Below are 12,581 nucleotides of genomic sequence, written 5' to 3' on the forward strand. Positions count from 1 at the left end.
ATAACCTACTTACCATGCTTTTCTAGCATCAACTACTTCTCACGACATGTAAACCGTGGTTTGTTTGGTTTTGTTTGGTTGTTTTGTTTTCCTGGACTGTCCAGGTAATGCATTACTTCTTTATATCCTTAGAAATTGTTCTCACTTTGCATTTGATGTTGAAATATGGTGCTTCTCTATTTTTCTAAACGGACTACTTACTTTGCTAACAGATGCTAACCATCTTGTCTTGCATATAAAACACTTTGCAGAGGTTCTCTTTAGAAAGGGGAACTTGTGTGTGGAATGAGCTTCAGGAAGCATCAACAATCATGGGTTAATTCCAGTACTGCAACCTATGCACAAACCCAATTTTCAAGAAATTATCACAAACAAGAAAAAGGTAAGGATCAATGATTTAGAGGAGGTAAAACATCTTTTTATTGCTTGAATAATTCTAATTACAACAAGCAAAGTCTGAATAAATGACAAAACAAGAAATTGAATATAGTCTACAAAGAGAAGGATGTGGCAGTAGAAAATAGTGAAAAGGCAATGACAGTAACAATTACAGTTAATGAGAACTCGTAACACTGTTGGTACCTGAAAAGTTCTCAATATCAGATAGGCAAGTGGAAGCATCCGCGTGAAGCAGCTCTAGAATAAACATGAAGTGTTTCATTAGATATTTGATTGTACTTGATTTTTGGAATGTATGTTGAGAAATGAAAACGTAGATAGATGGAGAAACACTGTCAAAACTAAGAACCTGCCTTGGGCTTTTTACTGGGGGGAAAAAAATAAGATAAACGACAGCCAGCACAATTATATATATAATATATAATTATATATATATAATAATATATATATATTTGTTTTGTTTTTACAGCAGATGCTTTATTTTGGTACTGGAAGAAAGGAAAAAGCAATTCATACCTGTGCTCTTTTAAAATACTCTGGAAAGTATTGCTTTGTCTGGCTTTGAAATATTTCACAAAACAGTTATAGCACATTCTTCATGAATGCTGAATATGCACCAATGTTGTTTCCACCCGGGGACAATAAAAGTAGGTCTTTATCAAAGACCTTGGAAGTAGACATTGCTTTAAGATTCAGTTGACAAAAGGTGACAAAATGTTACAGACTGAACAAGAAAGAGATAATAGATCAAAGAGAAACAGTAACTTGTTACTGATTGTTAACTTTGCTGCGGAGAAGCAGCTGAATTTCATGGAAATGTTAACCTCTCGAGATGGATTCTTATGTCTTTAACGATACCAAATTTCCTTCTTAGTTCACTGTTTTCTTTCTGTTGTGCTACTCTCTCAATTCTCCTTTGCGATTCTTCAAATGGGAAAGCAGCCTTCTTGGGGAACTGAAACAAGAAAAAGTAGAACTTTACTGCTTTGTTTTGTGAATAATTCTGACTGCAAAGAATACAATCTAAGGAATCACTTGGTCTCAGAACACTGAAGCGTAATTCAGTCATTCCTGTCTCTTCAAGACAAGAAAACCAAAGATTGGGATTTCTAACTCAAAAATAGACTGGAGAAAGTGTTTGTATTATTGCAATAGAATTGAAGTAATAATAGCAATAGAGTGAAGCAGGATGAGCTAACTGAAAAATGTCAAGTATTTAAACCTTGCCATTCTCTCCAGGTAGATCATTTTTGTTCGTGTCTGCCTTGTCAGTTCAGATGGATTTGATCCAATGGCCAAAGAAAAAAATAAAAAAGAAGTTGCTAATGAGAAGAAAGAACGAAAACACGATCTCAACTTTTTAGAAGGTAAAACTTGTTTCTGTTGTGTTGGTTTTGGCACAGTGACAGAAAGTCAGATGCTTGAGGAACTGCTTGTTCCTATTTCTAGGAATGAATTTTGGAGAGAAGTGGCTATTTAGTTTGTACTATATGGCTTATGTGATACTTGCCAGATGTGGAGTGTTTGTGGGAAAATTATAGATGGGAACTCAGTTTTGCAATGATAAACTGGGGCTGTGAGGCACATACAGGCAGATTGCTATGAGAGCAAACCAGTGTAGAAAGCAACGTACTCCAGGGTTAGTGGGATAGGGCTCACACTTCACACATTTCTTTAATTTGCACTGTACTCTAAAAAGGCGGAGGTGAGGAAGCTTGTTGTCAGCGAACATACAAATTCACTGATGGATAGAGGAACCTGTAAGGTGGCAAATGTTATCTGATTTTCTGTCCTGATAATATATTCAGCATGATGTGCTACTCTTTGCAGAAATGACAGAATGTAACAAGGGAATGAAATCTGCAGAGTCAGAGTTTCCTGACTTTCAATAGCTGTGTATATGTCTGTGTGTGTATCTATGTATATACATATATATTTATATATGTATAGGTGCTGTAAATCTCTCTAAACATTGTAAGCTCGCAAATAGAAAATGTTTTATGACAAGGGCTCAAGAAGCCTGAAAGTTTTGAAGAGAGTACTAATGATATGTAATGATTACTTCAAGGTGATGAACACTGTATATTTTTATACTGAGAATTAAGTGTCCTCTGTATATGGGCAAAAACATCCTTTGACACACTTTTTTTTTCTTTTTTTCTTTCTTTTTTTTTCTTTTTTCCCATTTCTCTGTCCCAGTGGTTACCTTCCATTCAAATGTAGAAGCTTCGTCAAAATCTTCTTTGAGTTCACTGGGATTTATCCTCTCGAGATGTATTCTCATATCTTTCACAACACCAAATTCCTTTCTTAGTTCTTTGTCTACTTTCTGTTGTGCCTCTCTCTCATTTCTATTTTGGAGTTCTTTGGATGGGATAGCAGCCTTCTTGAGGAGCTGAAACAAGAAAAAGTAGAACTTTACTACCTGAAAGTGAATATTGGGTAGCAGTTTTCCTCCTGCCTCAGTTTCTTTCATATCTCATTTCTAGAGTCTTCTCTACCTCAGTCCTATTAGGAGGAATTAATTTAATTCAGGATTCAGCCAATTCAATTCATCTCCTGCCAGCTAGCCCTTTCTCTTGTCTTTAATTTCACTGTTGATTTAAAATATGATCATGATGGCACTCATCACCTGTTTTTAGAAACAACTTCTTCCTTGGGAGTGGGGAAATATTGGTGGTAGGTGGACAGCTGAACGGGATAGTCTTGGAGGTCTTTTCCAACCTTGGTGATTACATGAATATACTAAATCTGGACTTACTATTCTCCAAATAGCACTTTCCTGCTCACAGAAGTGCAGTGCTTTCACAATGACCATTGTCATGGTTACGTAATTTTTGCCATTGGTATTCCACATCATGACATCATGTGAAGCACAGACATAAAGAAGGCATTCAGAACCTCTGCCTTTTCCTTGTCCTCAATGGTCATGTTCCCAGCCACATCCAGTAAAGAATGGAGATTCTCCTTGGTCCTCCTTTTACTGTTAATATATTTGTAAAAGCATTTCTTGTTCCCTTTTACCACAGTGATCAAGTTGAGCTCAAGCTGGCCTTTTGCCTTCCTAATTATCTCTCTGCTCATCCTAACAACCTCTTTGTACTCTCCCCAAGTTGTCCATTCCTTCTTCCATGGGAGGTAAATTCTCTTTTTCTCCTGGAGCCTTATGAAAGCTCCCTGTTCATCCACACCTGTCTTCTTCCCCAGCAGCTCATCTTGTAGCTTAGGGGAATAGCCTGTTCCTGCATATTTAAGACCTCTCCCTTGAGGAGTGACCTGCCTTTCTGGATCACTTTGCCCTCCAAGACTGAATCCCAAGGGAGTCCCCCTACCAGTATCCTGAACAATTTGTTCAGTCTTCAAGAAGTCCAAGGTAGCAGTTTTGCTGTCCCCTATCCTGGCTTCACCAAGAACCATCTCATGGTCACTCTGTCCAAGACAGCTCCTGACTTGCATATCTCCTGCCAGACCTCCATTTGTGAACAGCAAAGCTAGCAGGGCACAGCTCTCCCTATGGCCCATAGGGATTCAACCTTATTATCCCCAGTTGCAAGCTCAGTTACATCAAAACACTCTCTAACATAGAGGGCCATGCCACCACCCCTCCTTCCTTACCTATCCTTTCTGGAGAACTTATAGCCATCCATTGCAGCACTCAGTCATGGAAACGATTCCACCACATAATTGTCCGGGGGGTGGGGGTGGGGGGGCGGATCAGTCTGGGGAGTTTTCTAGAGATATCCCTGACCCAGGCCCCAGGGAGGCAGCCCACCTCCCTACAGTTAGAATCAGGCCAAATTATAGGGCCCTCCATTCCTCCTAGAAGGGAATTGCCTACAACAATCACCCTTCTTACTTTTCTGGTGGAAGCAGTCTTGAGGTGTGGAGCTGACTACCTCACCCTAAACAACTTTGCAGGTAGACCTCCCACTGCATCCTCACTCATCTTTCCCTCAGGTTCCAGGGCCTCAGACCTATTTCATAGAGGTACCTGGGGAACAGAGGTAAGTTGTGATGGTGGTTGCCTGCATCACTGAGCTCAAACTTGTTTCCATTCCTTCTCTTCTCTCAGTTTGTTTCCTTCTGCTCAACTATGGCAGATGAGAGGGTCCACCACCATTTAGGGGGTATCAATCCAGTGTACTACTGAAGAGAGTTACTCTACTAGTCTGTCTCCCATTCACACTCCTTGATGACCCTTAATCTCCTCCTTAAGCTCCACTACCATACTTAGTAAACCATACACCTGCTCACACCTCATGCAGGTGGAGTCCTTGGCAGCAGCAGTTCAGGCTCTCCCTGCCACCTGAACAGCCACATTTCCTGGCAGGTCCTCCATCTGTGTCACCACAGTCTTCTTTGGACAAGCCCGCTGCCTGGTGGAGATCATGTTTAAACCTGTGGTCTCAGAGACTGCCAGAGAGCTAGTCTCTAGCAAAGAGGGTCAGCACTTCCATACCCTGCCACTTGACCCACCTCCCACACCTGCTGCTACAGTACCATATGGGCAGCATGGGCTGTGCTCATGCACTGATTACCCCTCCCTATTCTCAGTGGGCAGTGAAACTGTTTGCTAGCCATGTGTGATCTCCCTAAGACTGCTTATAGCCTTACAGCCAAGGGTCAAAGTGAAAGGCAGGCAGTGCCAGCTCTACCCCCGCTCACTGAGCAGTCCACCCACAAGCTGCCAGCCCCCAACACAAGCACAGCACTTTTGCTGGCTTTATAAAGCCCCCAAAAGAGCTTTCTTTGTCACCCTTTTTGCTTCAGATCAATTGCACAGTGCAGTCTTACCTGTCCTGTTCTTTCACGGATAGTTCTGCAAGTAATGAAAGAAACTGTGGCCTTCCTGAGCAATGTATGTTGATTATGTGTTTCCATTTCTGTTGACAAAGTTTCACATCTCATTATGTAAGGGATGTAGACTTCTCCGTTGTATATTATCATTGCATTTTCCTTAAATGGAATTTTCACTTTCTTTCCAATAGGGCTAATAGATGAAAGTGGTAAAATATTTTTATAATCCTTAGTATTAGCCAATGATCTTAGAATTCCTGAAACAACAGCATTGGAAGACTTTAAAATAAGAGGATATGATTTTGTCATCTTGCTGTCTTGCTCTTCTTGTGCAAGCTGTTTCACTGGGGTTACTTGGGAACATGTTACATCTTCACTTACTACATCAGGACCAGAGCAATGCCTTGCTAAGTTTGGGCTGTTTGGTACGAAGGAATTGGGAAGTCTGTCCCAGGAGTGTTTGTAAGCCTCTCCTACCTTTAATACTGGCCAAATATAAGTAACAGTTGGTATTTCTGTAGCCTCCCTTACTTTGGAGACATGTTTAATTCTGGTAGATATCAGTTGCTGCATTATAGGTGAGAAACAGGAAAGTGGTACTGACATGACTTGGGCTTGAGGTGGTATCTCTAGATTGTAGTTTAAAATCTCTGCTTCAGGATCTTTGGTAACCGTAAGATTTTCAGCAATTCCTGAAACCAATGCAGTGCCACCATGAGTAAATGAGAGGCATTTCTGCATATGTAGCTTTTTAGCTGAACTCTCATTGCTCTGCATATTAAGAACCGTTGAGGATAACTTCTTTTCTATCAGCAGAGGTCATGCCAACGTTTTCTATTACGTCGAAACTTTTAGTAGATAAATTTTCTTCACTCTTCGCTTGCTGATACTGTAGCATCAGAGCAGGTCTGTTACTGTTACTGGCAATGGAAAGCCATTATGTTTTTGAAAATGCATTCAATGCAGACAGATGAGTTACCGCATCAGGCAGTGATATACACTGATAAAGCTTCCAGAGGAAAGAGAGTGAGGAGGAAGTTTCAGTAGGTCTCATCCATCTTCATGTATTTCCTGAAGGGCTAACAAAATAAAAATTGAAATGAATTAAAATGTGACTATATATTTGTAAATGCACAGAAACAGCGGTTAGTTGTTGTTTTGTTTTTTCCTACTTGGCTGTTATATGAGATATGATTTTTAAATAAGATTTAAAAACAGAAATATATTTGTGATTAAAGTATTAACTAAAACTTATCTAGACAGGAGGATTTCTCTACAATAATCATTCTTCTGAGATACTTCCAGTCATGAATGAAACGAGCACTGACTTTCTGCTGGTTTCAGTATGAGTTGGATTTTACCCAATACTGCAAACTGCTGGTTGGCAGGATGCGTTTTGTTTAGGTGAAACACTCCTCCATACAGGAACATACGGTCTTATGTACCATGCCATTGAAACATATTTCTAACAAAATCGGGCTTGATCAAAGATCTTCAGACCTTTTTTTTCCTTGCTTGCAGAATTAATTGACATCTGCAGCTAGTTCCAGCCTACAGCAGTCTCTGCTGTCACAGAATAAGATCCACAAACTGCAGTGGTTTTTAATAAAGACAAGAAATCAAATATCTAGTTGAACCTATGACAGAAGGAAAGATGAAATTTGTATGGAGAGAAAGGTGAACACTCTGGAAAGGATTAAATCCAAATTAATTTTGAATTTTCTGATTGTATTCCAGTGCTTATGTTCTCTCAGGAATAACCTGCTTAGCGCTATAGACATGATTTTGTAGAAGGTAAACATAGATATTCACTTGTTTTGCATGTCAGTCACACAATTCAAATGTTTCTTATCCTTCCTGAATATTAATAATAAATCGTCTCCTCCATAACTGAAGAGTAACTACGTTACTGACAGCAACAAATGTCATAAAGACAGTAATTTCACTCTTACAAGTTCTGTGAGCCCCTGCTTTAGGGATCATGTAAATTAACCTTCCTTGGTCCTCTTAACTAGTAAAACTGAATACACTGAAAAATGATGTTTCTTCAGCTTCTAGGTTGTGCCTCCTGAATTTATGATGCACAGATCTTGATGTGATCACATAATTCCTAATTGTAATCATTCTTGATTAGAAATAGTTATATTAATTGTCAACAAATTATTTGAATAATTGATTGCACATGTGAGGGTAGTGCTGCACGTAATGAGACAAGCTGTGGTCTTGTAGAGCGTCATACTGTGGGAGTGTATTTCCATTTCTGGTGATAAAGCTTCATGCAGACTTTTCTGCAGAAAGAAATTATACTGGTTAGAGAAGTTTTATTTAAGACTTAAATCAAAGATGAGTGAGGCTCTCAAAAGCTAGAAGTAAATCCATTTCTTTTCCTTTGTTTCCTCCCAAGAGTGTTTTTGTTTGTTTTTCCACTTTTGGATTTAGAGTTTCTCTCTGCATTCTAAATTACAACATAAAACAAACAAATCCCATCACAACCACAGAAAAGCACACAAAATTTGCTTTCTCAATCTTTGCGGCACGTTGTAGGAAAGCTTTCTGAGCTCACTGACTGTCAAGGAGGCTCAGGGAAGCATGAAATTCCCTGTTATTATTGCAGGTGACCAAAGGCTTTGTGTCAGAACTGTTGAACTGGTTTAATTTCTCCTGCCAGCACAGACTAGTGCACTTTGTGCCATTACCAGTGAATAGTGCAGGAGATACATAATTTTGCTGTGTTCACCATAGAGGTGTCAAGAGCACTTTATAGACTGCAACAGGAGCAGGGAATGCAGCCCATATCTTTGACAAATCTCCACTGTACTGCAAGCTTGACTTGTGGCCTGTGAGTGAGGTGTGATTCACTAGAATAATTATTTTGGCCTATAACCATCTCCTGGTACCTTCATTCCTGTGAGAGCCATGAAGGAGCAAGAGGCTCATCAAGAAAAATGGTTTGCTAACAGCACTGCACTCCCAGCCACCATCTTCCTGAGGAAATTCAGGAGCACTCCAGATGTGTGTACATATGTACAGTATGCACTAAATGTGATAGTCATAGGAAGCCTGATAGTCATAGGAATGTCTGATCAAGGCATGTCTGCAGACGCCAATTTTTCAGTCATCTTGGGAATGTTAATCTCCTCCTTTGCCTTTGGAAGACATTGTATATTTTGTTTGGGCAAAAAATTGGGGCATCAGTTCTCAATACTGTTCTCATAATATAAAAGTGCAAAAATTTAGGGGCTTTGACTATCGTGAATCTGAAAGAAGACAACTCTAACAATCCCGCATATGACTGAAGACTGTGGTAATATTAGAATTACATAAATTAATAAAATCTTCAGTCCCAGCTCTTTGCCATACACAGCAACCTGTAGGCTGTGCTTATCCATCAGTGTTGGACAAACAAAGAGATACAGCTCCAGCTGAGTCAGTACTGACTTCAAATAACAGTAAATCACACTGATGAAAAAATGTATTCTACCTAACAGTTTTGACAGTACAGCAATGATGGCAGCTGTGTGATATTGTTAATCCTTAAATTCAAGGGATTACTATTTGCATCATGAATCCCAAGGTCCCTGATGCCTTTTAAAAATGAACAGTGATATTCACATACCTGAAAATATCCTTGTTTACACACAGGAAATAAATAAATAAATAAATAAAAATGTATGAATTTGTATTTTCTGCCTCTGCCTTAAAATCAGCTAACTGCAAATAGAGACTCAGACTTAGGAAATAAACAGATTCACTTCTTACTTCTAATTTATGCATAGAAATCTTTTCCATCTGAAATGATATTACAACATACATTTTACAAATGATTCACCAGTACTCTGGCTTAATCAGAGATGAAGGGAGCAAAAGTTTTAAGTGTACATATCTTACAAAAATATTAAAAACATTTTTTTTCTTACATTCACATGAATATTCCAACTTATGGAAATGTTTATGTTCTAACTAATTCTAATTAGATTTTCATTTGCAAAGCGTTGGCTTGGCATCTTAGCTTAGTTATGAGGTCTGTTATAAATGTTTCTTATCTTATTCTTAGCAACAGTCCAAGGTAATCCTTGAGAAAAACGTGGACTTTCTGAAATACAAGCATGACTGTTGCTGCCATGGCATAGACTATTTTTGCCTGGACTACATATAACTAGGCAAAATCCATTTCATGTGTTACACCAAAACACATTATCTTATTTAAGTACCCTTATTTCAACATCAGCTCTACATGGAAGGGTCATTTTATGAGGTCTCCAGGATTTCATAATGTGTGCTACAAAATCCAAGTACAACACAGGTCACTAGTTCTGCAACATGGTTTAACACACGTAATTCCTTTCCTTTTTCAACAGCTGACCCACACGCTGTCATAAGCACTGTGACAGTCCAACTGCGGTTGGACTTGATGATCTTCAAGGTCTTTTCCAACCTGAGTAATTCTATGATTCAGAGAGAGCAGTTTTGAGAGTTACTAAAACAGGGAGGTGTTTTATTGTAAGGCCGCTGTTGTAACAGTTCTCAGAGTTTTTCACATTTTGGGCAAATAGATAAGGTGATATACTGCTTTCTGAGAAGCAAGCATTAGTTTTTCAGGTTAGCAGCCTATAAAGCAAGCATATTTTGCTGTTAGCAATCTCTCTGCCAGGAACTGAATGTTAATAGTATACGTAAATTGTAATGGAAAACACTCAGTGAGTCAAAGCCTGAGCTGGCATTTCATCCTACCTCAGAAGACTGTTAAGACTCTTTCATCATTTACATATCACCCACAGTGCTGCTGCCCAGCTATTTACCCTCTTGCAGCCAAGGTTCCCCTGTCTGGCTCTTTAAGCAAGGCCGCAGCTCTGGCATAGAAGCTGTATTAAGCTTCACATCAAAGTTATTTTAAGAATAAAAATCAGCTCACCCCTTCTCACAACCAGTGACAGCTTGAGAAGAATACAATCTCTACCCAGAGAGATATCCTTCCAGTCACTCAGATGCATAGCTTGCTCCTGAGCAACCTGGGTTATCCACCCCTTTTCACCTGGTGCTCAACCATTGCTTCAGGCTGTGGCCTGGCAATTCCAGTGCACGCATATAGCATGAGGACATCAGATATAATTTATTTACAGCTAAGTAGCACTTATGAATGTTTAAAAGAACCAAATAATCACTTCGTAAAAAGCTCCACCCTCCTGAAGTTTGCAGCCTTGCACTAGTTCTGGAATAGAGGGTTAATTACACTGGTTACTCACAAGGGGATCAAGGGTCCTTCTAGCATAGTCCTTGACAGTAGCCAGAGGTGACTGGTCCACAAGTATCACAGAGTACATGGCTATACCCTCTTGAATAATCCCACCACCCAACAGCCACAGTGCAAGGCCTTTCAGAGCCAGTGAATTCCTTGCTAGAATGACACCCTGCCATGCAATGCTGCCCACATCCACCAGTTTCTGACCTTCATTTGTGCTTGGCTGGGCCAGATACAGCCATGAAATCTCCTCAAGTCCACAGTTTTGGAGACAGATTTTGAATTGCTTGGACAAGGTCTAGCCTTCCCAGTAAGGCCTAGCAGCTGCAGTGGGCTGGGCCCAGTCAGAGACAGCGCAGGGGTTCACAGTTTGGTTACCTTTACAGGAGCAGCACAGCACTCGAGAAGGAAGGCTCTGACGCTGTGGAAACTACCACCTGCACAGAACCTTCCAGAGTCAGGGGCCTGCAAGCACTGTTGGCTGCCAACTAATGGCTGCCAGCTTCAACAGCCTTTTCAGCACCAGGGGCTCTTGGGCCCAACCAGTGCTATTGCTGCTGCCCACAGTCAGGAAGGTTCAGGGAATGAGATAGAGACACACAGGGACCGCCCCTCCCAGCCTAGCCCTTGTTCTGTGCCCTGTGTGGCTGTCTGTACCTGCAGTGTTCACCCGCTGGGTCTCCACCCTCCTATGCTTGCTGTCAGTGCCACAGAGACTGTACTTGGCCCAAGTTTGACCTCCACAGGACCTCAGCACCGTACTAATCTTGTGGTAACAAATACAGTGTAACCCTGAACACCTTCCTGCCATCTCCCGGCCTGGCCCAGCTCCCTGTAGCTGCTAAGCGTCACTGGGGAGGCCAACTGTCTGCAGGTGAGAGACAGAGCACACCTCCTGGGGGTGACACACTGCAGCATGAATCTGGAGGAGGGACAGACTTCTGACTGACTTAGAATCACAGAATCACCAAGGTTGGAAAAGACCTAAAAGATCATCCAGTCCAGCCATTCACCTATTACTAATAGCTCCCACAATGCTATTAACAATGGGACTTAACAATGCCCACAGCTGTGTAATTTTGCTTTCTTCCACAAGCAGCAAGATCACCTAAGCCCTGGTGATGCTGAGGTGCTGGCCATGAACAGGAATTGAAGCTGAATGCCCATAAGCTGCCTATGACTCAGCTGCCACTGGCTGGAGGCTCAGAGCAAAGCACTATGAGGAAAAAAAAAAGGGCTAGCTCAGATGCTCAATATTTCTAAGGGAGGATGTCACCACATGAGACTTAAACAGTTGTTACTTCTATTTGACTCCCAGTATGATGTGCTCTGAAATAGCCTACAGTCTTAGAAGGTGCTGAAAATGAGTAAGCTATTTTATTGTTCTTGTCCAGTTAGCAGCTCCTCTTAGAAATCTCTCCACAGAGCAGTGTTAAGCTTTACCCTGGAAGGCAGCTCAACATCAGGTATCCATTTCTTTACGCCCTCCAGCAGCAAAATGCAGGAGAGAGTTGAGATAAAAACATAGAACTAGTGGGCTGACATAAAAATTTACTAAGAAAAGGAAAGAAAAAATAATAGTAATGATAACTACCATATATATTGATATATACAGTATGCACATGTATTTACCACAGAAGTGATACACAAAGCAATTGCTCATCACTCACCAACAAACGCCCAGCTAGTCCCCTGCAGCCAACTCCCCCAGTTCTACTGTTCATATGGTATGGAATGTCTCTTTGGCTGGTTCATGTCAGCTGTCCTGGTTCTGTTCCCTCCAAGTTCCTTGTGCCCCCACAACATCTTGCTGGCAGGACCGCATGAGAAGCAGAAAAGACCTTGACTTGTTGCTGAGCACTGCTTACACAAACTAAAACATCAGTGTGTTATCTGTGTTGTTTTCCTCCTAAATTCTAAACAGCATCATACCAGCTGCTAGGAAAAAATTTAACTCCAGCCCAGCCAAAGCTAGAACAAGCAGAGTTAGACACTTGCTCAAATCAGTGAAATACAGATAGAGAGATATGAAACAGGCACAAAGTAGCTGGTGAGATGCATCATGAAGATACCTGGTGCTCTGGGTCTGAGTCTGTTCACCTTCACTGAATTTCTCTAGCAGTCATTAGATTAAATTCAACCTGAT

At 40.8% G+C, this 12,581-nt stretch overlaps 1 protein-coding gene across 1 annotated transcript; it reads right to left on the reverse strand.

Annotated features, from left to right (window-relative positions):
* Positions 1-1,142: 1,142 nt before the first annotated feature.
* On the reverse strand, positions 1,143-12,309 carry LOC140250376 (ligand-dependent nuclear receptor-interacting factor 1-like). Its single transcript, XM_072333069.1, has 4 exons — positions 12,106-12,309; positions 5,194-6,275; positions 2,606-2,794; positions 1,143-1,354 (listed from the first exon to the last, which is right to left on the reverse strand). Exons 2-4 carry the CDS (start codon positions 5,971-5,973, stop codon positions 1,208-1,210), a joined length of 1,116 nt encoding a protein of 371 aa, XP_072189170.1. The 5' UTR covers positions 5,974-6,275; positions 12,106-12,309; the 3' UTR covers positions 1,143-1,207.
* Positions 12,310-12,581: the final 272 nt, after the last annotated feature.

The sequence above is a fragment of the Excalfactoria chinensis genome, chromosome 3 (genome assembly GCF_039878825.1).
Source record: "Excalfactoria chinensis isolate bCotChi1 chromosome 3, bCotChi1.hap2, whole genome shotgun sequence".
NCBI classification, from domain to species: Eukaryota; Metazoa; Chordata; class Aves; order Galliformes; family Phasianidae; genus Excalfactoria; species Excalfactoria chinensis.